The sequence below is a fragment of the Eutrigla gurnardus genome (assembly GCF_963514095.1).
Source record: "Eutrigla gurnardus genome assembly, chromosome: 3".
In the NCBI taxonomy this organism is placed as follows: Eukaryota; Metazoa; Chordata; class Actinopteri; order Perciformes; family Triglidae; genus Eutrigla; species Eutrigla gurnardus.
Genome location: NC_139917.1, coordinates 18,337,586 through 18,365,251, shown reverse-complemented (window position 1 = coordinate 18,365,251; position 27,666 = coordinate 18,337,586). Strand labels below are relative to the sequence as shown.

The following is a 27,666-nucleotide window of genomic DNA, read 5'->3' as shown; positions in this document are numbered from 1 at the left end:
ATTTAGAGTTATTATACTGAACTATTTTGTCCCCTTTGTGTCCTTTTCTGCTAGGATGCTCTAAACATTTTGTGGCCCGGAATCTCACATCTCCTTTCACACCCTAAATGCGTATCGTGGCTTCTTGACCCTTAGACGTGTTTCTCTATTCGTCGCAAAAATTTATGTGAGAAACACAAATCTGGTGCCGGGGGGGAAAAGACGAGGATGCCACAAAAAAAAAAAAAAAAACACAAAGTTTTTGGGCCAGTTTTCTCCGGGCCTTTTATAGAGCTTTTTTTTTTTGTTCTGCGGGACTGGGCCGTAATTTTGAGCGTAAAGCATGAAAAGTGGGGACAAATGAGCCGCGTTCCCTGATGGGACGAGCCACAAAGGAGCAGGGCCGGTCCCCCGCAGGCAGCAATACTGAGACAAGTGTGTCCCACCGCACAAAAAGGACGCAAACGTTTGGAGGCCATATGGTTTTTGAAATTTCCTCACAAATTCAGACAATTTGATGGATTGAGTTAACCCTCCTTTTAAACAGTTTAACTGGGTGCGAACAAAGGCCATAATGCCTACATAGACTCTCCCTTCATGAGGGCATCTGCGGCTATTAATGTCTAGCCCCTTTCTTCGCCTGGCGTTTTGAACAAGTCAATGAATTACAATGAAACTGCCCCTTTTTTGTGAGCCGCTTGTCTTTCTCCGCTTTTTAGCTCTGGAATAATATGTTTGACTTCTGTCCAAGAAGGTTTTCTAAACAAGAAATGGATTTTTGTTGGAAGTGTTTTTAATGTTAAGTAGGGAGCCATAAAGAGTTGAGACTGTGACATTTATGCCAAAGTCTGGTTAGAGAGTCCTTTGTTGGTTTTCTTCTCATGTCTGTGTTTTTTTTCTTCTGCTGCTGCTTCTTTATTTCTTTTGTTTTTAAGGAGTTTAATGAAGCTGAAAACATGGTGATGTGAGAAAGAGGGAGAGTGCCCAAAAGAGGAGCTCAAAAGGCTACCTCCCGTTTAACTCTCTTTGTCCAGAGAAATGATAAGTAGGGCTGTCTTCTTGGGACTTGTTTTATAGTGGGGCCTTTTTCTTTATTTTTTATTTTTGAAACTTTTTTTTTTATTCAGGACAACCTGAATAAGTTTATAGACCCGTAAACACTTAATATGACTGAAGCTATTGTAAATTCTCTGTAGGCAAATTAGTCCTATCGTGAAAAGGTATAATAATACAACACTTTACTTTAAGTCCCCCTATTTGCAATTTATAAGCAGTATTTAATGAACGGTTTATAACACAGTATAACGTAGTTGTAAGTAGATATAAGTGTTTATTCATGTATTTGTTGACAACTATACCTCCATATGGTGTACAATCAGATAAGTAATGACAATAAAGTACAACAAATATGTAATGATGTAAAACATGATTTCATAGGAGAAGTGAGAGTTGTTAACAAATAATACCAATACAATAATATTAATAAACACTTTAAAAGCCTTATATCGGCTCACAACTGCATTATAGTGTGTTATAAGCCATCCACTATAGTAACTTTATGATTATAAATATGTAATTTGTCTCCTTTAATTTACATTTATTAATATTCAGTTAATAAATGGTTACCCTTGATTTTTAAGGTACCTACAAATAAAAAAATCCATTGAATTGAACCAATTATTTTGGAAATTGACTTGCAAATATGAAGATGTAGATTTAAAACGTATTTTCAAAAAGGAATGCTTTGTTTTGAGGTGTATATTACAGCATTGTGTGTGTGTGTGTGTGTGTGAGTGCGTGTGTGCGCGTGCGTGTGTGTGTGTGTGCGTGTGTGTGTGTGTGTGTCTTCTGCAGCCTATTCTGAATCAAGGATATTTATGAAGGGAGAGAGTGTTAAGGCAGGCTAAGTTTATGGATTTCACTTGCTTATTTTATGAGAGCTTGTCAGGCGGACCGGCGATAAGTAATACTACAGTCTGTGGGACCACTTCGTGGTAATTAATCTGGAGGTCTTAAGTGTATTTCAGTATTTCACTTCAAGATGGAAAAAATCACTACTTCAATCGTCCGGAAAATTGAAGTTTGATGCATGAGTCCCTACTGAAACAATAGTACAGCCCTCTCTCTTTTCATCTCTTCCCCTCCCCTCTTTTAAATCTCTCTCTCTCTCTTTCTCTCTCTCTCTCTCTCTCTCTCTCTCTCTCTCTCTCTCTCCCTCTCTCTATTATTTGCACCTTGTAGAAAAACAGTCTCAGGTGCAAAGTGTAAATTAATACTAGTTGAGTGTCAGCAATAAAGACAAGCTTCCAAACGAATTGATTAGTTTTGTTTTCAGTTGGACTTCTCAAAAATATCAGGCAGAAATAATCATCATCACATTATTATTATTAATTTATTTTGTATTATTATTATTATTATTATTAGTATTATTATCATTAAATAAGTATTCTAAAAGGATATCTGTAAATGACTTTATATTTGCCTGGATTGCCTGAATAGTGGAGTTTTAATCATAGCCTTCCTGTGGAGCCAGTTAATACTTCAAACTTCAATTTTACGGGCGATTGAACTAAGCATGTTCCTGACAGAATTGATGTATGTATTAATTTCCTTTAACTGTTGATTAATTAGGCTGCGCTGAAGGCTCAAATGGAACAGTTTGTTCGGAAATTTGCATATTAATCAAATTCTAGTTGATCATTCAAATAATCCAGGCTATGTGATCTTTGGGGATGTAGCTTGAAAACATATACCAGGGAAAATCAGTTAATATATACATGTAGGTTCTCTACCGCTGCTGCGTGTCCACTGTATTAAAACCAGAGTCAGAAAGAGTAAACCTCACCATTTGGACCAAACTGTTAATTTGCTGCAGCCACTGCGCTGATAGATTAACATCATTACAACCATGGCAAACCTTTATGCTTGTTTGTCTTATGAATAAACCAGTGTGTGTGTGTGTGTGTGAGAGAGAGAGAGAGAGAGAGAGAGAGAGAGAGAGAGAGAGAGAGAGAGAGAGAGAGAGGGGGGGGGGGGAGGAAAGATTTTATTTTGAAAATGTTTGTACTCTCAATTAGGTAAATAAAAAAAGGAAAAAAGACAGGAAATAATTTCACAGCCTGGAGTTGATGTGGAAGTTAATCAGCCTCAGAGTCTTGGTGTCAGCAGCAGGCTTCAGATCAAAGGCGGATGGAGTTTGGGGGATGATAAATACCACAGAATGATTTAAAAAAAAGAATGGTTTTGTACGTATACGTATGTTAGCTTCCAATATAATCCATTGCTTCAACATGAATGTTATATAATCATGAGCTCAGGTGGTAAAGTCACTGGATGGAAGTGATGGCAAATATAATATCTTAGTGGAAAACCCCCCAAAATAAACAAATACATGAATAAAGTCAAATGAGCCAGTGATGTCTCTGATGGTCAGATCTCCGACTGGATTCATCATTTTAATTATGTGTCAGACTGCAGCATGTTGGTTATGAGAAACGTTCATGGTCAGACTGTGACATGAAATACTGAACTATATAATATATATATATATATATGTATATAAGGGTTGAAGTGGAAAAGGAAAAGCAGATGTTGATAATCTTCAAACTCTTGCTGCTCGGCCACTGAGGAGAGAGATAAGCAGAGACACCTGCTGGTGTTCACAGGACAGTTACTCCACTGAGCAGTTAACCAGCCATGATGTGTGTAAGTGGGTGTCATTGGGTGTGCATTTAGGAAAATTAAATAAAATGTAGATTTACCTAAAATAAATACCACAAAGTAATACTGAGTTGTTTTCATAAGGGATTCTCAACATATTTGCCCCCCCCCCCCCCCCCTCTCTCTTAAACTAAACTGCACATTTTCTTTATTTGCACAGCCATAAATAGGTTGATTAGGCGACTGTGCAAGATTCACCATAAAAAGAAATGTAATGTGTATTAACAAAAAGTGGATGGCAAATAAGAGAACTATAATGAAAGAAAAACAAATCACTATTAAATCAAAAGTGTAATAAGAAGAGTGTTTAGCGATTGAGTGGTAATGGCAGGAATTAGAGAGCAGATAAGAATAGAAAAAAAAAGAGAGAAAAGGCAGGTTCATTGGTTTTCCTTCAACCTTTGACATTGGTGACCATCGCTGTCAAATAAATGTAATGGGTTAAATAGAGTTTTGTTAAAACAAAGTGCACTATATCTCCCTCCAGAGGTGTCAAAAGTACAAGCATTCTATACTCAAGGAGAAATACACTTGTGTTCAAAAAGACACTGGTAAAAGTAAAAGTACTGATTCAACTTCTTTACTCAAGTAAAAGTACAAGTACAGGCTCTGGAATGTACTCAAAGTGTAAAGTAATAAGTATCTCTATGAAGGGTTATTTCTACTGGCTGTTTATTTATATTTATTTTTTTGCAAGGCTAACTGAATCTCACATCATATTAATAAGAAAAAAAAGAAAATGTAAGGAGTAGAAAGTAGTAGATATTTGTTCTAAAATGTAGGGAATAAAAGTCAAAAGTTGTCAGAAAAATAAATACTCAAGTAAAGTACAGATACCTGAAAATTGTACTTAAGTACAGTAACAAAGTATTAGTACTTTGTTACTCTCTGTTCCCCTCTAAAATGTAATGAAGTAGAATTAGCCTATAGCTGAAAAAGGAATATACTCAATGAAACCTCATATACTCAAGAAGGTTACAGTTTGTTTTGGTATTTATAAGACTTTTCTTACTTAAACCTCCTACAATTAGCCCCTGTGGCTTTGACTTTATCGGAAAATAGTTTTGTCTATTGAGGAGAGAAAACAATCAGCCCCTCAGTGCAGAAGAAATGTGTCTTAATTGCTGGGTTTTTGCATTATCTTGTCTGCGTTGTCAGACTGATCACCCACAAGCAACCGTTTCCTATTCACTTACCCATTTCCCCTGAAAAATAGCAGGCTAATCTACATAATTGCAGGTCACGGTGTCAAAGCCCACACTGTATACACATGACCGGACAGTAAAGGGGCAGGAATGAGAGGAAGACAGAAAAGGATGATGGGTTTACAGAGTTTAAAGGAAAGTGTGAGAAATGAAAAAGGGAAGAGGAATATCAAGACTGGACTAAAGACTTCACCACTAAAAGAAAGAAAACATGATACAGGCATACATGACTTCTGTGGACAAAAGGACGACACTGTCAGAAATATGGGAAGGAAAATGAAAACCTCAGGAAGATAAAAGTATTTTGATATTCTGCAACAGACACAATAAGACACTCCTTTAGTATCTAGAGTCATTTAATTATTTATTATTTATGGTTTTAATAACGTAAGTACCAGCCATGCCGATCCACACTCCAGACCAGTTGGTAGCGGTACTGCACGAATCCGTTGTTTGCCTACCGCCTATACGAAGAAGAAGAAGAACGGCAGCGTCCGCGCTGCGCGCTCCGCCTCTGTCGCAGCGGTGACGTCATCAGTGTTGGCGGTATTTTTTAAAATGGAGCGTCTTGCTTTGTCAGAGTCGTGAAGAAGAACTGTGACATTTACACATTATGGTAAGACTGCTCGCGCTTTGACTTCATTGAAGTGCAGGTGTTTTTTTACCGCAATGTAAAGCGAGATTTATTCACATACATTACAGACAATATTGTCCTTGCTAACGTAAACTAGCTTATGTAGTCTTTTCGTTAATGCATCACGAGCCGTAACTAGCCGGCAGCTAATGAGACGTAACCCGTGCACTGTGAATATTTATGACTTTGTAAGCCGTTGTCCTTGCTGTGTTTCCGCGGGCAGGCTGAGGTGAAGCCGGGCGGACAGGCGGAGCTGTCAGAGGCCGCTCAGAGTGAGCTCATTGACCAGTGTGAGGATCAGTTCGCTCAGCTGGAGAAGGTAAAAACATGGTCAGCCAGGCTGTCCTTTCTAAAGTCTCTCTGGATGTGTAATGAAGGTACAACCTGCAGACTGTGTCCCTCTATCTCTGTGTTGCAGCTTCAGAATGAGATGATACTCTGTGAGCCGGATTTCTGCGAGAATCCTCAAGATCCGGTGAGAGCAATGTAAACGTTGATTGTGTGCTTTTCAGTTCATGTATAATATCTTCCCAATGTCACTGATACAACATTCACAACCAGGGTTCCCACGGGTCAGGGAACTTTGTTAGTAGGATGTTTACATTTTAGTTGCCACAATGTAATATTTCCCATGCTTTATCTTTGTTGACCAGGTTATTTCATGACTTTACCTATTTTTGTGACTGGTTGTTATGATTACTTGATTTTTCATCATCAATTTACCACTCGTTTACAACAACTAACACAATAAATGTGCACTGTTCCAGCAGTAAAACTAAGTTTTGTACTTAAAGCTCACAAATGAGTAGGTTTAAAATACCGTGGCGTTTTTTTTTGTCTGCTCGTCACAAATGCGGTCAGTTTTTACCATTCATTATAGGTCATGGAAATTCTGCTTTTTAGTCAATGAAAGTCAGGGAATTTAACATTTGACTCAGAGTAGGAACCTTGCACAACCTTGAAATGGCTGTTGCTGTAAATCACTAACTTATTATCTTCATATTCATCCATCCCTTTTATGTAAGCATGACGTAAATCCAATGTCTTTACAGGGGCGTGCAAAATTACCTATTTATCCAACTAATCAACAGTCATTCACACTAAAAGAAAAAAGAAATAATACTAAATGTAATAGAGTTGTCAAAGAGGCATCTGTCAGTGGAGCTGCAGGTAGCCATAACATGCAATAATTGTGTTATTAGCATCTCAAGGTTGGTTCATCCACATTTTGCAACACACACACACACACTGCTCATCAGTCAAGTTCATATGGATGGGAACGATATTACAAAAACAAATACCATACTGCCTCAATAGGACTCATACCTCACCTCTGCTGGCTAGAGTTTAGCTGAACCCTCAGACCAAACCACCCAGTGTCACAAACCAGATAAACATGACCCTCACCTGTTGGTGAGAAAGGAAAACTGTTACAATGCTTTTCTGTCAATTGATATATCTTATATTAATTTGGATATCCATTAGGAGCTTTACAATTAAATTGAATTGTTCTTGTCACATTGTGCAAAATATTTTTCATTCATAAGACCTGACATTTATTTATGTAAACACCTTGACTCAATAACTAATCAATAACAACACTCCTTCATAAATGTGATGTGATTTTTGTGCATTGTGAATATTCATCTTCAATAGGCAGTGAATCGACTGAAGGCAGCCGAAGCTGAACTGAGGCAGTTGCTGACAGAGGAGCCGGAATGTAAGCCCTCCATTCACACTGTGGTAGAAGCTGTAACCGTAATGCGATCAATATTTACAACTGAAGTATGAATACCAATAGTACCATAGTTGTATGCCACAGTTACAGTTCAATGTCATTCCAAATTTAAAACAATTAAAGCTGGTGTGAAATGAGTGTGACAAAGTTACTGTTTAATCAAGATTTCATTTCAGACTTTGTGACATATGTCACATGTATGTTTCCAAAGTAAGATATTACAAAATTAACATTACACTATTTTTTTTTTTTTTTTTTGTCTATCCAGTGCTGGCATCAAATTCAGAAGTTTTACTTCAAGCTGGAAAAGAGGAGGTATGTCTGTGTGTGAAATGCAACCTTGAATCATGTATATATTTATTGAAATATCTTATTTAAATACATTGCTCAAGTTCTGCAATCTTTTGTCCCACTTTGTTTTCCACAGATGCTCAAGCTGTGCTCTGAACTTGAGATGATTCTCTCTTGCCACAATGCAAAGAGAGACAAACTAAGAGAAACAAAAGAACTGTGCGTTAACCTTTTAGTTATAGTGCAGACTTATTGTGTTATCTCAGAGCATATAATACTTGTTTTTCAGAAATGAATGGAAGATACTTTACATGTTTTTCTCTGTGCATTGTTCTGAAATGTTATGTTTTTTAGTGAACAGAAGTGGTTGGAGGAGAAGAAACAAGCGCTGATAGCTGCCAATGACCATGTCGATCGACTTAAAACGGAGAAGGGGAAGTTATCAGAGCAGAGGTGAGTGTCAAGTCAAAGTCACGCTAAACCAGAGGAGATTTTGTTTTGAGATATATCTCCACTGGAGGGCAGCAAATCATGTTTATGTTCATTTAGAACATTCATTAACATGAGCACTGGAGTACATCGTGTAAGAAGTCAGATTAAGACTAATTAAGGTTAATGGCATGCATTCTACAGTGTATTACAGGACACCAAGGCGAAAATCCAGAAAATGAAGGCCTACCACGAAAGGTTGATGGAGTGTCTGGGAGACTTACTGGAGAAGCACGTCCCTTTGCCTCAGAATGAATCTGGTGCAAACAATAAGAAGAAGGTGACGTTCTCTCTTCTGTGTCTGATGATTGTCTGCACTTCTGCAGCCTATTTACATGCAAAAGCTGCATTGCCAGAGCAGATAATCATATTTTGTTTTAATTTGCAGAATATTACCCAGGAGTTGGATGAAGACTTGATTTCACTTAATGAAATTCTTGAGGTGGGGTTTTCATGCACTACATAATCAGCTTTGATGTACAATTAATCTCCCTTGTTTAAAGTGAAAGCAGTCAATGTGAGTGTCTTAACCCAAGTCATCCTGCCTTAAGACCACTCTCCATCTATCTTCTGTACCCCCACAGCTGCTCATGAACAAGGTCCTGAATACACCACATGACCCCTACGTGACTATCGACAACACATTCTGGCCACCGTACACGGAGATGCTGCTCCGCTATGGCATTGCAGTGAGGCACCAAGAGAATAACTTCAAGATCCGCCTAGAAACCTTTTTTTAATGTGGTGGTGTGTTAGGCATCTCAAGCACCACCTGTCTGTTAGTGTTTCTAATATGTGTCTGATTGTATAGTGCTATCATTGTATATATTTATGTATGCTGATATGAAGAATAACTGCTGGGAAAGCTTTGAGGACAGTGACTTAACAAAGTGTGCGTTATAACATGAGTATATTGTCCAAGTACGCTTCTTCACATAGGTTTTTTTTTAAGAACTGTTTTGTATATACAGAGTAACCATGGGCCCAAAATATCTGAGAATATCTTAAGTTAAGTCCCAATGTCATGTAAACTCATGAATACTCAATATGGATAAAGTCCTCTCAACTATATGTTTCCTTTGGTCCTATTTTCATAGTCATTTTCAATGGAAGCAATGTATGTTTGTATTTATGTCTTTACTTTTGGCTTCATTTCAAGAATGCTTAAAAGGTGATTTTCTGAAGGTGTCAGATTTCCCAGCGGGGTACTGTTGTTGTATGTATATATTTTATCGTTAATAAACTTGAGAACTGGAGATTCTGTGTTGTGTTCAGGAAAAAAATATCATTGATTATTGTTGACCAGCAGGTATATGTCCCGTCGAGATAATGAATGAGAGCTGGTGAATAAACCTTTAGTCCACATATTGATTTATTTCATGAAAATGGGGAAACGTTATTCACTACGCAAGTCGTGCGTCAGACTACGTCAGAACTGTCGTCCAATCCGGTGGATCCGCCGCGTCAGCGTTAGAATTCCTGTGGGCGGAGAGTGGATTCCGGTTCCGGGTGTTTTCATATCCTACTCGGGAGGCGTTCATCTCTCTGATTATGGTCTTTTATCAGAAACTTATTTCGATTTACGACTGATTGAAGCCGAGTTATTTTAATTAAGGAAGTGGAACTCAAAGCCGTGACCATGGCGACCCGCTCGGAGAGAGAGAAGGCCCAGAAACTCAATGAGCAGCACCAGGCCATCCTGTCCAAAATGCTAAGAGAGGAAGACAACAAGTACTGCGCCGACTGCGAGGCGAAAGGTGCGACATACACGCTATCACACATTTTCAATTCCACTTCACAAAGTTAACGTTTTCACTCTGTATACCGCTGCTAATGCTAGCTAACAGTGTGGCATCTGCGTTGGTTAGCATAGCTAAGCTAACTCCCTAGTGTGTAACTGGCTCAGGCTAGTCAGCTGACATCTCTTCCCCTTAAGCTAAACTAAGTGGCTAACTAGCAAGCTAACTTCCCTAAATCTACATAAGCCTCTCCCTCACCGTCGCATTCAGCTTCCCTGTCGAGTTTCACAAGCGTTTGGCAAACTGTGGCAGGAACTTGACTCCTATTTTCATGTTGGGTAAAGAATGGCAGAGCTGGCTTTTGTCACTTCAAGTCACTACAAGACTATGTTATATGTATGGCTCTCCAGATATTTCTCCATATTCAAATCCACTATCCTGTTTATTTTTTTATTTATTTTTTTTGTGCTTTTTCTTTATCAGGTCCAAGATGGGCATCCTGGAATCTGGGAGTGTTCATCTGTATCAGGTGTGCTGGCATCCACAGGAACCTGGGGGTACACATATCCAGGGTCAAATCGGTCAACCTGGACCAATGGACTATAGAACAAATCCAGGTGTTGTTTTGATCTCTATATACTTCATATTACAGAACACAATGCCATTTATCATTGACATTTTAATTAGACGCTGTTGCAAACTATGCTGTATGGGATTTGAGCAGAATGGATTTCAACATTCGTTTACTTGGGCACACCTGTCCTCTATTGATAGCCAGCCTTTCCATTTCAATGCCTAAGACCTTGTGAGGATAATACAAAGTTCCATTATGAATGGGTACTTTCAATAATTTAGTGCTGCACCTCAGTAAACTTGGCAGAGGATCAGTGATCCTAACTTTAAGGCCCTTGTGTGGGTCAAGTTCAAATTTATACTGGATCCTACAAACCCCATGATGCATATCCATGGGTTTTGCCAGTATGCTGCATTTAAAAGCACCATAATGATCAGTTTTCATCTTGAAAATTACGGTTAACAGGAACATCCAAGTCATAATTACAACTGGAAAACTTGGAAAGCTCCAATATATCTGTCTTGACCCATTTTAATATAAAGGTGCCTGAAAAGTTAAAGAAATATGGATTTTTTTTATATCATTCAAGGAAGTTAAATCCAAATGTGAGCCTCTTACCAGGCTGGCTCTACTGTACTGTACTGCCCGGTACATGCCCATCTGTCAACGTTCACAGCCACTTGCCACTTTTTGTAATACAGGCAATGATGATGATGAACAAACTAATCATCATTCATGAATACAATGGAGTGTCCCCTTAAAATATTCCAGCATGCATATATAATCTATGTATTTATACTTAGCCCCTTTTACATCCTTTTTTTCAGAGTATGCAGGATATGGGTAACACCAAGGCCAGGCAGCTTTATGAAGCCAACCTTCCAGAAAGCTTCAGAAGACCTCAAACAGACCAGTATCCTTCACCATCAGCAGACACACTTAAACGTGCCACACTGTGTATATACCGAAGCCATTCGTTTTTTATTCGTTTGTTGCCCGTTTTTCTCTTAACTCTGACCTAAGAGCTGTGGAATTCTTCATCAGGGATAAATATGAGAAGAAGAAATACTACAGCAAGAATGTGACCAATGGGAGTAGTGTATGTATCTGTTTTTTGTACTCCATAGCTATTTTGTACATGGTTTTAAAAGTAGTGTACATTTTTACAGATGAGTGGTTTAAGCTGGGATCAGTGTTTCTTTTCTTGAGTTTCTTTTGTATTTTCTTTCCAGCCAAAAGATGGTAAGAAAGACAGGGAGCCAGACAGAGGGAGCAAGGTGTCATCCTACACCAAGGTAATTGTCTCGCATTCCTTTGTGAGTAGAGCTGTTTTAACACGCTCCTCGGTATTGTTTTCGTCCCTTATGGAGTTTGCCCTACTTATTCTAGTTTGTCTTAACTACTTCTATTTTTTAACAGAGTGAAGAGTCCAGGTCCGCTCCCAAAATCAGCCCTGCTAAGACTTCAGAACCCTCTGTGAACCTACTAGGCCTTGGTGAGTGTCTCTAATCTTCTTGTGTTTCTGGAGAATAAATATAATCTCAAATGTACCGTATGAATGTGCTGACTGAGATATTTATGGAATCGGGCTAAATAAGACCTCCGCTTGTAATTGTTTCCCTTTAATTGCCAGTTCTAATACATGAGTGTATGACTATAAACTCATTGAGCCGGGAGTTTGGAGGGTTGATGGGCTCAAGGTGTGTTGTAATTTTAGACTACTGATAGTTATTAGTGTTGAGAATCGCCAATCAGCTCACGATTCTATTATGATGCAGAGGGTCGCGATTCGATTATTAAACAATTCTTGATGCATCACGATGTGTCCCTATTTTTTTTTTCTTTTTCATAGACTTTACTGCATCGATGCAGACAAACAACAAAGCATTGCGATGCACCATAGAATCGATTATTTCTCCCTCTCTAATTGTTATGTATTTTAATTTTCCAGTGTATAGGATGTTGTCAGCATCTCTTGCTTGGTGAAGCATGCTGTGGCTTGTTGTTGTTGTGGTTAAGGTTGAATACCTTCTCATTGCATCCTCACAGCAGGGGATAACTGCACTGAACCAAGAATGTAGTTCTGTGAGGCGAAGGGACAAACCATGGTGCTGTCTTAACCTGTAGTGTTGTCACTGTAAACTTGTTGCCTCAATTTGTAATAATCATGCAGTGGCCTTTGAGAAAGTCTTGAAAGAGTCCCTTTGTTCCCCTTTTAGTTGGTTTTAGGAGTCACTGTGAATGTACTGTACATTCCTATTACTGTCATCTGACAGGCAGCAGACGAACCGATCTCTGATCCACTATGCTATCTGTATCGGAACTTCAGTGAAGTCTGTTCTTTAAAGTTGCTGTTGATGATGCATTTTTTGCTGCACTACATTTAAAAGAAAACGTACCAATGACACTCTGCAAGGCTTTTTTTTTGGTTTGTCAACGGAAGTGCTGAAGCTGCTGACTCGGTCACAGAGGCTAGAGACTGACTACTGAACTTCTTGTTTTTTTTTCTTTTTGTCTACATATTTGGACATTTTTTTTGGTTTGAGGACCAGCTTTAAATATTACAAGGGATAAACTGTGAAATGTTATGCTGTGAACTGGATCTAAGATGGGACAGGGGACAGTTTGACACATCATGAAACTTGGCAACACCTAATTACAGTTGCTCACACCAGATGTACGCCAACCATGTGGAACGGGTTTCCCCCATGGGTCCATTTCTGGATCTCTTGCAGCAGGTCTTGAAGTGTACAAGTGGCTGTTATGTGGACATTTCTGCTTTGATTTATATAACTGGTGGGGCAGAAGTACAGCTTATTGTTTGCCTATGTATTTGTGTACTTGTCCATGGCGCATTTCAGTGAGACGGCTCTGACATTAGTGACTAAATAAATTAGTGTAAACCTAGGAATATGTGTGTTATCACTTCATTACAGCGATTCCATTTACAGTTTAAAGTAACATGACTTATCCCTGCTACTGATGGGCTTGGATTGCATTATGTGGATGGCAGGTTTACTGTTATTTTAGGTTTGTGGTTAATGATTTAATGAGGGTAAGTTGCTTATTTTTAAATACATCTAGGTAGAATATTATTTGGAAATCATCAGTGACGTATGCTGCCTTGTGTTAAAATACTCATACTACTGTACGGTTATATTCCACCTGTAAAACCTTGTTTTCACCTTTCTATCACAGACGTACCAGCAGCTGCATCAACTAACAATGGTAGCACGAGCACAAGCCAGAACAACAATGACCTTGATATATTTGGCCCGATGGTATCCAACCCCCTCCCTGCTTCAGCATCTGCAGCTCAGTTTTCTCAGGTAAAATCCAGCAAGAATTCCCCCATCCAGATTTAGTTCTAATTTCTGAATATTGCTCAGTAGGGCTTGATGTTTATGGTCCTTTAGTTGTACAGCTGAAATGAAGTGTGCTGTAGAAAAGAAAAAGTCAAATGATAACTACCAGCATAAATAGCCCACAAGACCTTTTTGATTTAATTCAGTGTAAAAATGGTGATAAATGATGCCCACCATCAAGGTATTTAAAGAACCCCTTGTGATGTCTTCTGAGAGTTTGCTAATCCCAGAGCTGGAAACCATCAACTGAAATTTGCATGAAATATAAAATATAAGCATGCGATATCACTGTTATTTCTGTGTCACAGTACAGGTAGAACTTGGTAAAATTACTTGTTAGGTGGAGGGGATGTAATTACCACCAAGTCTACCAACAGAAATATGAGGTATTGTTATGCAGGACATAATCACTCCGTTTATAAATGGATAAACCATGGCAACCATTCTGTCAACTAGCTGATGGCTGTATACTAGTATGGCAACCAGGTTATATTGTAATTTATTTTCACTAAATAATATTTGTCCGTTAATAATTTCCTACTGTCAGGTGAGCTCCAGTAATGCGGCCAGCACTCCAACACAAGCTTCAGCAGCAGGAGGCGGAGCCAGCTCGGGGTCAGCGCAGGGAGACCTGGACTTGTTCAGTGACAGCAGTAGCACCCCTAAAACCGAAGACTCAGCCAAGAAGCCCCTGTCCAAGGACTCCATCCTGTCCCTGTATGGAACCAACAACATGTCCCAACAGGCCCCTGCTGGTGAGGATGCAAATGTTTAGAAATAATGGGAAAATACCAACAGTCATTTTTCTTGTATTGTAATGTCATTTGTGTATGTGTCACTTTTCTTGATACCTTGATTCTTTGCAGATGGTATTTTCAAAACCCCTTTTTCATTTATCAAAAAAAGCCACAGCTCACCAAATAATGACTGCGGTTTGATAGCCAAACCCCTATAAATACGCCTACAAATCATAGAAAAAAATGCTCCTTACAAATTCGCCCACAACTAACCAACTGGCTTCATGAGAACAATTATGGGAACTGTAGTTGCAAAACATCTGTGGATCTGTGGATGTGGCAAACTGAATCCATATGGAACAAGTAGATAAATGCTTGTATGTCCCAACACAGAGCTTTTGTAACTTCCTGATTATCAGGCTTCATAAACAAACACACAACCAAATATTTACCTAGTAAACCTAGTAAACACCCCACATGTCACAATACTGTCTTGAAAGACGTATTTGTATAACATTCTTCACACGGTTGTGCATGTCTTCTTCTCCCCCCCTCCCCCCTCAGCTGGCATGTTCATGGGCCCCTCCCAGATGCAGTTTCCTGTCCAGGCCACTGGTGGGTATCAGGCGTTCCCTGGTATGGGCACGGCAATGCCACCTACAACCGTCATGGGTGCCATGATGGCCCAGAGCGGGGCAGCCATGATGGGGCCCAGTCCGGGCATGATGGTTGGGATGACGATGCCTAATGGCTTCATGGGGAATGCCCCAGCCACTGGTGTGATGGGCATGGCACCGAGGATGATGGGACCACAGGGTGGGGCTTTGCCTGCCGGCATGGTGCCTGCTCAGGGCATGTACGCCATCCAGCCTGGGCAGCAGGCTCAGTGGAACATGGGTCAGGTATGGAGAGCAATCAAGCTATGGTGATTACTGCAGCCGAGTAAGGCTACTTAAAACGGCAAAGCAGCCGCATTCATTTCTGCAGTTATGGGTTGTGTTCATGCAGGGCTGCTCAATTATGGCAAACAAATTATAATTATTCAATTCAGTCAATATTAAACTCGGTTATTGAATGAACACGATTAATCATTGACTTCGTAAACATCATTCATTGAGAAAACATTTTTGTAGCCTACATTTTAAAGTTATGTGCATCACTGTGATGCACTTGTAGAGCAAAATTAACAGGCTAGATATATGAGGAACTTTGTGCTCTAGTAAACAATTTCGTGCTCTAGTGAACAGTATAATCACAAACACATTGGTTGTAAATATATGAAGGCTGATGACACACAGTCGCACCACTACGGAAGAAATATGGCTGGCAAGCGACGGGGAGAGTTCCCATGAGGGGATCCACCCACATGGAGCGCCCGTCCCTTACCTGCAGAGGCAAAAGCACACCGTGTGAGTAAAAGAGGTGTGCTAGATTTATAACAAAAGAGAAAATGAGAGCATTGTTGCAAAGAAGACTGCGTCATATTAATTGGTTATAACATTACAATTAGCTTCTTAATTGTTGAAAGCCACAGTAGCAAATCCGAATGTAATCCGATTCCTCGCACGGCCCCTTGTTCTTTTGTGTCTATCAGGTTTGGTTAGTTTTACATGTGACCACACCCAGCTATGATGATGCATTGCACAACAGTGCATTGGGAAGTGCTTTACTATACAGGATGTGGACAGAGCAACCAGCAGCCACCAGATGGCAGAAGAAGCTGGGCTTTATAACAGGAGCTGTACCGTAAACGGCCAGATTGCAGACAAAAACAAACAGGTTGAGTGTGCTGTTAATAGACAATGTTCTCCCATAATGCAATGCTTACAAGAAAAGGAGAAGCCACTCGCAGCTGGGAGAAAATCCTAACTAATCGTGATAAAACGGCACCATGAACACCATAACACAAAATACAACTATTAGGTTTTCCTGTGTCTTTGGGTAATTTAATTCACAGTGGCCTTCTAAAGTTGCTGTTTAACTGATGGCCAATGGCACAAGTGTTGTATCGTTTCCTCCAAAAAAGTACAACATACAGATCATTGCAGAGCATACACTTAATATCTAGAGTGGGATTTGGACACAACAAGGGTGTAGATGCTCCAGAGAAAGCCTGTGTAGTGTAGTGAAGGAGGAGCTTTGTTTCAGCTCAACTTTTTAGGAGCATGCTTTTACCTTCACGTCTCAATCTGGGGTTGGGGTCATAATTACAATACTACAGGATTCAATCAGTCATGTTATGCCTCTGGTGTTGACACAGCTCTCTCTTACATCCTCAGGTGAATCAGCAGATGTCAGGGATGACTCTGAACGGTGCAGGCGGCCAGATGGCCTTCGGTCAGCCTCCAACAGCTATGGGTGGATGGGCCGCCACTGGATCTGGCCAGACTCTGAGTACACAGCTATGGAAGTGAGCCTTCCAGCGGGTTGATGGTCAGGCAGAGTAAGAGTCAAGGTTGCAGAATGTGCAAAAAATATATCTTGTGCTGCCCTGCACCTCACTATGAACTGATGCCCATTTCCATCACGGACCAGCCTTCGGAACATAAAATTGTATCTCCTCTTTTTCCTTCTCCCTTTCTCTGTCTCTCTTTCTCTCTATTGTGTGAGTGAATTGGGAGTCATACAGGATTACAGCCTGGCAGTCTCTGCCTGTCGTATGGTTTTTGATCATAACTTTTATTTTCCTTTTTTGGAAAAAAAAAAATACAAGGAAATAACAGTCCCAACAAAAATGATATCGACATATCAGAAAAGCTGCAGGACCAGTTACACAAGCTTTTATTGTATCACTGTATCATTATAAGAATATAGAACATTTAAATGAATAGTATTTAACGGGAGAAGATATGACTTTCAGGTGTGTCAGTACTGCTCCCAAATGTACAGCGCTGTATAACCTTCTTTTAAAGTACTTGTGGTTGCCCTATAAAATTAAAGTGATAATAAAGGACTTGCTTTGATGCGTCTTCTATGATTCATGTAGACATAAACCTGCAGGGACACAATTACTTTTATCTCCTTGCATTAATCTGATGCAGATTTCAGTCCTTGAAACGAACACAGTGATGTGATGTACAGTACTGTTTGTATATTGGGTGTCTGAATACTAGAGCCATTGTTGAACAGGAACAGTATATAAGAGTTCTTCCTCTCAAACCATCCACTTCTGAAAAATGGAGGGAAAAATGCTTTGACTAAATAATAGAATTGCAGAAGATATTGTTAGTGAACAAGGAACAAACATAACAAAATTAAAATATATTATATATTAAAATAATATTTAATAAAATATATTTTTAGTTCATGTAACACATTATATATACAATATATATATATATATATATATATATATATATATACACACATTATTAAAAATGTACAAAATATTACATAATCCATAAATAGTCATAAGGAATATTGTAGTATAGCATAGCATACCATAACAATTTCACTATAAGTCATAGTAGGTAGGCCTATACCAAAGGCATACACATATAATAAAGTATGTGATTTAAAAAAAAGGACAATAGTATAATATGCCATGAGAATTGCATTAAAATAGCATGATGTAATATTCCAAATTCTTTTTAATAAAATGTCATACTAAGGTTTAACATAAACATGTCGTGTTTTAATATAGTATTTCAATAAAATGTTATAAAAATTCAGTTTGCCATGCCATAAGATGGCATAGGAATATTGTGTAGAATGGCAAAAAACTAATACAAACTTCAAGAGAATGTCATATTATACTACATAATAAAATGTCTTCAAATACCATAGTACAGTATGGTTTAAAATTTCATTAAAAAAGCAGAGCCAGCCATAAAATAGAATTTCTAAAAAGTCATAATATACCATTAAATAAAAATACTCGTAGTTGTAGTAGTTCTAGTAGGCATTTTCTTGTCTCCCCGGATGAGTCCAGAGTCCCAGAACAAAACCGAGGACGCTTCTGTACTTCATCCACATCATCCAACGTCATCTACTGTCTGAACTCAGATCTTAACCCCCAGTTTATCAACTCAAATATAGATACTGTTGATAAATACAAATATATTTATTTGCTGTGCATCAGTTCCTTTCAACTATTTGGATGTCTGTATTTTTGTGCATTCTGAATTTGTTTAGTGACTTTTTTTCAACATGCTAGACTATGACTTTATTATGATTTTTTTTTACAACATACTATACTAGGACTTTTTATGACTTTTTTCAACGGGTTATACTATTACTTTTTCGTGTTTTTTACATGTTATACGATTACTTTTTCATTCTTTTTTCAACATACTATACAATGACTTTATTATGACTTTTTTAGACAAACTATACTATGACTTATTCCATGACTTTATGATTTTTTTCGACATGCTATAGTATGACATTTTTATTGATTATTTTCAACATGCTATTCTGACTTTATAATTATTTTTTTCGACAAAGTCTACGATGACATTTTTATGATTTGTTTTGACTATACTATGACTTTTTTCAACATGCTAGACTACGACTATTTTCAGCATTTATTATGTTATTTCTTTTAATCACCTGCATACATCAAGCTGATTTTATGCATGATAAATAGTTGTGTGGTTTTGGCCATAACAACGTGCAGCAAATGTCTTTTTCTATGGGTTTAAAAAGGAGTCTAAGCTGTTATTGGTCTCTCTTGTTGACTATGTGACTCATTCTTACACGTTCAGGAAGCCAACACTTGGTGGCAGTATTGGATTAACTTTTTAAAAAATGGAGTTGCCCAGTTCAGTCTGTGGCAAAAATGAACTCACTCCTAATATGCGGTCTACTTTCTGTCCAGTGCCAACCTGTGCATATTGTATTGTTTCCTGTCTTTACATTGATGTTTTATTTAATTTGTAGTCACACTGATTATGTTCAACCACTGGTACATTCCACTTGTTGCTGAGCTTTTTCTTCTTCCTAACGCTGGTTAGAAAGTGCTACACACGGAGCATCAAGTTTATTATTACAAATGCTTTTTATTTGGCTGCTGCAATGAATGCACTTTTGTTGAAGTTTATTGGGAGCCTTTCGGGAGCATTCACACAAACTTAGAGGACAATTTGGAAAATCAGAGTCATACAGTAAGTGTTTGCAGTCAGTAGCTCCTTAGTAGGGAAAATCTGCCTCAGAGCAGTTTTACTACAGTAGAGTTCAGTTACTCTCTGGATTTTGTGTATCTTAACAGGGATTTCAAAAGAATGCATTTCTTAAACACATGGGTCTCCACCTAATGCATGCTGGGACATGCTCCAGGACACACCCACCCAGCCCCATGGGGAGCTTTAAAAGCGAATGTAGTCACTACAATAACTACAGAAAATGGATTGTTCATTGTACACAGGAAGCTAATATGCTTCTATAAACCCTGCAGAGTAGATTGTAATTGTATGTAGGGTGCGGCTCTTCAAACCAGCCCTGCCTGTTAAACTCCCACCTTTCAGCCACCCTGCACTTCCAACGCAGAGCCATATATTTTCTTATAACAAGGGATGATACTGTGTTTTCATGGTGGGAATAGACAGGCAGGAGGACCTCACTCACAGCAATGCAAATGGATGAAAAGAAATCACATCTATCTCACGCTTGGCAGCGCCTGAAAGCCCCTGAAGTGTATTTGGAGTTGTTCCACTCTCCGCTTCTCAACCTTTCCAATGCCTCGCTACGGCTTGGGCACAGTTTGAAAACTTTCACAGTTAGGTCTGATGCCATACTGTGTCTCAGACCTTTAGCAAAGAGGTTAGGCATTCCTCTCAGCTTGTGTGTCAAACCTAACACTGCTCCAGAATAGTCCGCCAGCCGAGTGAAGAATGTTCCTTTGCTACACATCAACATTCCTGCTGATAAGGGCGTCAGCCTCCAGTTTAACCGTTGCAGGTATGACTAATACTTAACTAAACATTTCACTGATATGAAAGCTCAGTGTGACTTGGTGTAAGTCCATGTTGAAATACAGCACACCCACGTTCAAAGTTATTTCTTCTGATTAGAGCTTTTTCATTCTCTAAACGATGTCATACTGTAACAGAATCAGTCTGACATTTTGGGAAATATGTTTCACTTTCTTGCTTTCTTGAGCTTTCAATCTTCTAAAGGAAACAAATAAGAGTACTTCCAAAAATGTCAAACTATTCCTTTAATTATTCAGTACAGCTATTTTCTGTCATTTTGAAGCTCGAAAAAGAGTCCATGTCTCTTCAACATTTTCAAAAGGAAACAGAAAAGAATATAAAGTGTCCTTACTCGTCATCTATTGAGCTGAATTGAACTCTACGCCAAGTATTTTATGACATCAAGTCAGTAACATTTCCTCTCTGATCTCACTTTCTGTGCCTCAGGCTCTTTTTGGATGGCGGGCAGCCATGACAGATAAAATCCAGAAATGGCTGTTGGCAACTTGGCACCGCTTCATATCCTAGTCTATCATATTCTTTTGTGCAGCCACGTGCAGACGGTCGGCCTGTTTGTAGTAAATAATGACATAAGTATTACTCAGTGTCAACGTCTTGTCTGCCTTCTCCTGATCCTAATCTATTAAATCCACCATTAACTCAAATCTCCTCATAGTTTATTTATTCAGGATGACAGGTCATCATTACACCCGGAGGCTCCAAAACAAGCGGAAGAAAGTCCTTACAATAATGCGGGCAGGCAGGTGTTTAGACATCATTCATTAACAGCAAAATCATTCGTTTTGGGTTCGTTTTTTACAAGATAACGTGTTAAAATAAGATATATATGAAATTCTAAGCTATGCTAACATCTCCTAGCTCTAGCTTCATATTTAGCATACATTAACATGAGAAAGTTATCAGTCTTCTAACTCACAGCAAATAAGTATATTTTTCCCTCAAATGCCAACCTATCTTTTTGTTATTTTAATTTTGGCTAGCTGCCATGCAGTTCATTATTTAACCCCGCATCAAACTGTTAATATTCATCTGATTATATTAGGATTATATGATCATAAGTAACACTCCTTTACATTTTCTGACATATGTCTAATATGTGTTCACGTAGTGGCGTAAAACTCATGTCATAAACATTGCTTGGCATATTAACTTCCGTACAGAAAGAACTGAAACAAATACCACCATGGCACATTTTAAACATAGGTAAAGACTTACATAGACAAAAAGAAAATGCACAAGATCCAAAAACATCTCAAATGTCAGAAGGTGACATCATTGAATAGCTCATGAGGTCTGGCATTTGAAGAACAGATGTTGAACTATTGCTTTGCACAGTGTGCTCTTGAGCCCGATGTGTTAACCACTGATCTGGGAAAACGGTGTGACGTCTGTGCAACGTGCTTCAGCCAGTAAGTATAACAACTTGGAGGAGATGCTGCGAGATGGGTCCAAATATGGGTGAGGCTCACCCTCAGAGGGGGGGTTGGATTTTGCAATTTGATCCTCCCTAATCTCTCTCCTCTCCAAGACCAACATTACACCATCATTTGAGAATTATGAACCCCTCACAGAATTTCACTCCAGTATCAGAGGCTGTAACTGCTGACCTATCCAGAGTGCAAATGCTCTGCCTTCCTTCCTCTCTCCCCCCCACACACACACTGCATGGACATAACCATTTCCTGCCTCTCTTTCTCACATAACATATAATAAGTCACCATCATCCGAGGAGCCGCTCCCTTAGGTTGCTTTATGATAACAGCTCATTGGCCATTTGCAATAAATCATTGTTTATAAAAGGGAGCAAAGTGCAGTACTGATAGCACCTGCTTCCACAACGACTCTCTTTGTGCAGATAATCAATGTTTGCGTTCCCCCTCAGTATTTCTACACTAAGCCGTGTGTGGTTCCCGTTGCTAGGTGACGGGAGGTAGGCAGACTTCATGTGACACTGTGTTGAAAGCCTCCGGGGCAAAGATTAGTCAACCATTTGGGCGTGTCTTGTTTAGGAAACCTCTTTGAGCGAAGCCCAGGGTCATTCACTTTATTTGGTCACACAACTTGCACTTTCCTTTAAGTTTCCCTGCTTTGTTTGAGCACGGAGAGCATCAAGTTCAACATCTCGGAGCGGTCTTTCCCTCAATCCTAATGCTTTCCACAGTGGAGCTGTTAACCATTGTCCACCCTTTCCTGACTTGTTACATAACAGATTTCCGCAAGTCCAGAGGCCACCTCCCAGAGTGTAATGACGTTGCCGTGACAACTGCACCAACAGAGCGATGTTATTGAGAAAGTATGTGGACTGTCCGTTTTTGAAAGAAGACCAGCAAAGTCACGAAACAACACTTGACTTGTATTTGCCAGCAGATTTATTTTTTCAGACACACACAGGTCACACACACACACACACATACACACACACATACACACACAAAGTGATTTCTTCTACATTACAAAGGCATTAAAAACTTTACCTCTGGCTTTACCTTCAACAAATCTCAGGTGTTTTTTTTCTGTATGGTTTTACTTATCTCATGTAACAGCCTTTATTAGTGCGTGTGTGTGTTTGTGTGTGTATGTGTGTGTTGTCTGAAAACAGCTTGTCCTGCCAGTTGGCCCTCCTAGCGCACAGTGGTGGTTGTGACTGTGGTCGTTGAGCTCCCTGTAAAAAAACGAAGGGGAAAAAAAAAACATGATGGCAGTTCTGAAGCTAGAATTACACTGACTGCACTGTTGTTATGTAATGTCTGGCTAAAACATATGCAACTTACCTTTGGGTCTAGAATGAGGGAGAGAGAAGAGGAAAACAATGAGTGAAGTGGTCGTGTGCATTATTTTCAACATGAATCAGTGCATTTCCAAAAGGTCTGATAACACCATGCTCATGCCTCATTGTGTCTACCTGGACTCCTCTACGTCCAACAGGCTCCTGTAGGTCGCGATCTCCTGCTCCAGCCTGGTCTTGATGTCCAGCAGCATCCTGTAGTCCTGGCCCTGCTGCTCGATGCTTTGGCGCACGTTGCCTAGCTCCACCTCGAGCATGTTGATGGTGTTCTGGAAGCTGGCGAGCATGGCGCTGTAACGAGCCTCCGTCTCTGCCAGCGTGTTCTCCAGAGCCCCTTTCTGTTAACACAGTGGAAGGAGCTGATTCCACGCAATTGTGACGCAGTGTTTGATGTTCACACTTGCAAACCAGTTTACTGTAATTCTGTCTTGACAATCTAAAGCTATAGTCTGTGACCATGAACCACACCTCGGATTATATAGACACAAAAGCATGTCTGTATTTTTAAAGCAAAGTCTCCCTTCTTTTATGAAGAAATGAAACGCTGAGGCATAAGGATTTAAATGCCTTTGAGCTGCTCTTCCACTGTTCCACAGTATGCTTATCTTGCAGGTGTTAAATGATTCACTCCAGCTGGGCAAAGATAATCCATGAGAGTAGGAGTTTTTGGGTCGCTCCAGTTCAACATTCCTTCAGCTTTCTTCAAGCTCTTTTATGTCTTCCAGAATTTGGGCAGATGTCTGTGAAATGTTTGCCTCAGCAAGAGGCCCCCTTCCCTCCCTTCTCCACAGCTCCCATCCCTCTTATCTTTCTCTCCCTCCCTCCAGTCTTTTAATAAAGCCTCTCTGTTACCCTCCCTTCTGCTCTTTCACCCTGTCTGCTTCTACATTTCCCCCGACAAGACAGCGATCCGGGGAATGTTGGTCATATAAGGCAAGGATGCTTCGGGGGGGGGGGAGTTTTTCTCTCACCATGCTGAGCTGAGACTGCAGCTCGATCTCCAGGCCCTGCATTGTGCGCCGCAGGTCACCGAGCTCTGTCTTATGTGTCTGGATGGACTCTGTGCTGACAGCCACCTCCTTGTTAAGAGTTGTGGACTAGAGGAAAAAACAAAGACGCAGTTGTGAGGGGGAAGAAGTCTTGGTGATGACACTGTTTCACAGGACATTATGTTTAATTAAAGGTTAGATCAAACCCAGTCATTTGCAACAAGTGGGCTATGATTGTTTATGGAAAAGTCTTTTCACCTTCTCATTAAACCAGCACTCCTGGTCGCGACGGTGTTTGTCAGTGATGGCTTCATACTGGGCGCGGACTTCGTCCAGGATTTTGTTGAGGTCTGCCTGGGGTGCGGCATCCACCTCCACGTTGACTGTGCCAGTAAGCTGAGCGCGCATTGCTGCCAGCTCCTAAACAACCACGGGGGGGGGGGGGGGGGGGGGGAGAAGTCGCCATTAAGAATCAACGTAATATTTGCAGCATTTCCTACAGATGGGACGAAGTACGCATCTGTTCTCGTAGTGAGCATTATAGCTAGAGGATGTGCATAAGTCACCTCTGCGTGATTCTTCTTGAGGTAGGCCAGCTCATCCTGCAGGCCCTCGATCTGCATCTCCAGGTCAGCCTTGGTCAGGGTGGTCTGGTCCAGCAGACGGCGCAGGTTGGCGATGTCAGCCTCGACTGACTGGCGCATCATCAGCTCATGCTCAAATCTAATACGTTTTTTTAAGAGAAGAGAACACAGATGTGATACAACTATGACCTTGAAGCCTTCTTGCTTGACATTAACACGATGAAGACAGGTCCGTATGAGGACAGTATGAAGATTCACGCTTACTTGGTTCGGAAGTCGTCAGCAGCCAGTTTGGAGTTGTCAATCTGGAGCAGGATGTTGGCATTGCCGACGGTGGCGCCGGCAATCTTTAGAGAAGAAGAACAATGGAACATGGTCAGAAGGCAAACGTCTCAATGGAGTAGTTCATTGTGCATTTACATACAGTAGCATAGACAGCATTTCTCAGAATTACACTGTGCTTCTCAGCTGGAGAAGCATCGCCTCAAAGCTGCAGCACTGAGTCATATTTCCATGCACACACTCAACTGTACTTAACACTTTAAAAACCCTCCCTTGATAATCATTAAACGGCACAGCAAACATTTGACTTGCACACACACTATACCTTGTCCTTCAGGTCGTTGATAATGGCCCAGTAGTTGCTGAAGTCCCTCTCTGCTGCAGGCCCCTTCTGCTCGTAGTACTCTCTGATCTGCACCTCCAGCTTGGAGTTGGCCGCCTCCAGAGAGCGGACCTTGTCCAGGTAGGAGGCCAGGCGGTCGTTCAGGTTCTGCATGGTGGCCTTCTCGTTCAGGTGCACGGAGCTTTGGTCCACGGCGTTGGACAGGTCGAACCCACCGCTGCCGTATGACATTCCGCCTCCCATTCCGCCTCCCATGCCACCTCCATAGCCACCTCCATAGCCGGAGGAAACGGTGCGCACGCTGGAAGAGGAGATGCGTGGGGCTCCTCTGAAGTTGAAACCTGACACACTGTGAGCCTTTTGGGGAGCTGAACTAGATCTGTAGCTGTGGCTCTGCCTGATGGTTGATTGAGGACCACTCATGCTCTGGTTGAAATACATGGTGGCTGACTGTCTGCTGGTCAAGAGAGAACACGAGGAGAGAGGACCGTTACGCAGCTGTAGACCAGGAGCAGGACTGTGGAGTTTGATAAAGGGAGGCGGGCTCTTGATATAGTGTTGACCCGGGGCGGGTCTGACTGGGAGGAGGGAGGTGGAGAGGGTAGGAGGGAGTTCTCAGCCAGAGGCTTGGCAGAACTTCCAGTTGTTTTCCTTAAAGGACCAGGGTTCGGTTTCTTTCCACTCCTGTGAGGAAACTGTTATGGAATGTGTGTGTGTGTGTGTGTGTGTGTGTGTGTGTGTGTGTGTGTGTGTGTGTGTGTGTGTGTGTGTGTGTGTGTGTGTGTGTGTGTTTATGCTTCTCTGTTTGAGGGTTCTGTTGGTCCATGGGGCTCTCTCTCTCTGAGTGTGTGTGTGTGTGTGTGTGATTTGTGTAAGCTTTCATAACCTGCAGGTCTAGATCTCAACAGTCATGTTGTTTCCTAATGCAAATAAAAAAAAGGCGTGTTATGTTTTAGTGTCACGCCATAAGTCAACATTCAAATGAAGCCGTTTCAGATAATACCTTTCATCAGTGCTACCCATGATGATAAGGTCCCATTGCAGTTGCAGCAATCCTAATCAAACATTTGATGTCGGTGATTATGTATTTTAACCAGTCGATGCATCCAAGCTGCTTTCATGAATCACTTGTTTGCAAAAAAATATATCTTTTTTGCAACATCATTAATTTGAAGCAACATGCTGTTAGTGAGCGAACAACTAACATTTTGATCCGTTGATCTTTTAGAGGGAATAGAAAATAGTATGAGGTAGAAGCTAAATGCTAATTTGATCTGAATAGCATTGCGGTTGATCATATAAAAGTAGCCTGTAATTACTGTTATTAAGTTGTTACTAATTGACAGCGGCATGAAGATGTTGTGTTGCCTTGAACCACAAACCATGTTTTCAGTCAACCCCATTTAAGGGAATTCGTCAGCTCCCGTTGTTCACCATATCACACACAACATCCCCCCTTAGTCCGGTATCCTGTGTGTGTGTGTGTGTGTGTGTGTGTGTGTGTGCGCACAGTTTATTTGTTGGTTTTGGCCACTGTCATGGGCTGTGGGTGCTTAGAAGAACGTCTCTAGGGCTTCTGTGTGGTTTCTGAGTTTGTTAGTGGGCAAATGTGTGGCTGGCTGTGTGTGTGTGTGTGTGTGTGTGGGGGTGTGTGTGTCTGTCCTCCTCATCTCAGAGTTTTAACTTAGTTACCCCATGTTTTTGTGTCTCAACCATACGCATCATAGTGATTTTTTTAAGCTCCTATTTTCGAGTAGGTACTCTCCGAGCACAAGAGGAACTGTGAAAGAAGTAAGTCTAGTGATTGGTCGAACCCATTAGTCATGTAAACAACAGGCAAGACAAAAAATTAACAACAGTTAAAATGAAAAAACAAATGGAAGAAAATATAGCCAAAGAACGATAGCAGATTGGGATTCTTCAATGTGGGTCCCAAGTTTCTTTCGCCTTATACGATAGAAGTTAAAAACGAGTCAAGTGAGGTTTATTTGTGAAGCCCTTGTCTGCTGATATGTATAATCTCAGTGGATCTGTCAGCACCCCCGTTATGAAAACAGTGAGTGCAAAACAACTCCTCCAAACTAAGACTCTCTCTGAGAACAAGAAGAAAAAAAAAAACTCCCTCTAGGGGTTGAGAGGGGGCAAATACACAAAACCCTGGGAGGTGCTGCCTGCTGTCTCGTGCAGAAAAGGGCAGAGTCTCTGGAGACATGTGCGATGTAGATACATCCAGGTGACTTTAGGGTTGGTGCCATGTAAATTCATTCATTACAGTTCAA

At 40.4% G+C, this 27,666-nt stretch overlaps 4 protein-coding genes across 5 annotated transcripts in view; 3 read left to right on the top strand and 1 right to left on the bottom strand.

Moving 5' to 3' along the window:
• dpcd (deleted in primary ciliary dyskinesia homolog (mouse)) overlaps window positions 1-27,666 on the top strand; it is a 183,095-nt gene that overhangs the window by 89,074 nt on the left and 66,355 nt on the right. The window lies entirely within an intron of this gene.
• On the top strand, window positions 5,429-9,312 carry cenpk (centromere protein K). The gene is made up of 10 exons (XM_084004926.1): window positions 5,429-5,520; window positions 5,762-5,857; window positions 5,957-6,013; window positions 7,195-7,258; window positions 7,545-7,591; window positions 7,704-7,786; window positions 7,922-8,020; window positions 8,201-8,336; window positions 8,445-8,498; window positions 8,641-9,312. Exons 1-10 carry the CDS (start codon window positions 5,518-5,520, stop codon window positions 8,794-8,796), a joined length of 795 nt encoding a protein of 264 aa, XP_083861052.1. The 5' UTR covers window positions 5,429-5,517; the 3' UTR covers window positions 8,797-9,312.
• LOC311008357 (stromal membrane-associated protein 1-like) lies at window positions 9,542-17,434 on the top strand. The gene is made up of 10 exons (XM_084001989.1): window positions 9,542-9,813; window positions 10,279-10,412; window positions 11,197-11,282; window positions 11,393-11,468; window positions 11,602-11,664; window positions 11,789-11,864; window positions 13,568-13,698; window positions 14,282-14,489; window positions 15,036-15,373; window positions 16,751-17,434. Exons 1-10 carry the CDS (start codon window positions 9,696-9,698, stop codon window positions 16,883-16,885), a joined length of 1,365 nt encoding a protein of 454 aa, XP_083858115.1. The 5' UTR covers window positions 9,542-9,695; the 3' UTR covers window positions 16,886-17,434.
• Window positions 22,756-25,912, bottom strand: LOC311011625 (keratin, type I cytoskeletal 19-like). Of its 2 annotated transcripts, XR_014596909.1 has the most exons (7): window positions 25,370-25,912; window positions 25,027-25,109; window positions 24,745-24,901; window positions 24,437-24,598; window positions 24,161-24,286; window positions 23,176-23,527; window positions 22,756-23,066 (listed from the first exon to the last, which is right to left on the bottom strand). XR_014596909.1 is itself a non-coding variant. In XM_084006666.1 (6 exons), the coding sequence occupies exons 1-6, from the start codon at window positions 25,826-25,828 to the stop codon at window positions 23,303-23,305; spliced, it is 1,212 nt and encodes a 403-aa protein (XP_083862792.1). In that variant the 5' UTR covers window positions 25,829-25,912; the 3' UTR covers window positions 22,756-23,302. The 2 variants fall into 2 exon arrangements, 1 of the variants encoding a protein (XP_083862792.1); XM_084006666.1 differs by having other exon boundaries at window positions 22,756-23,527.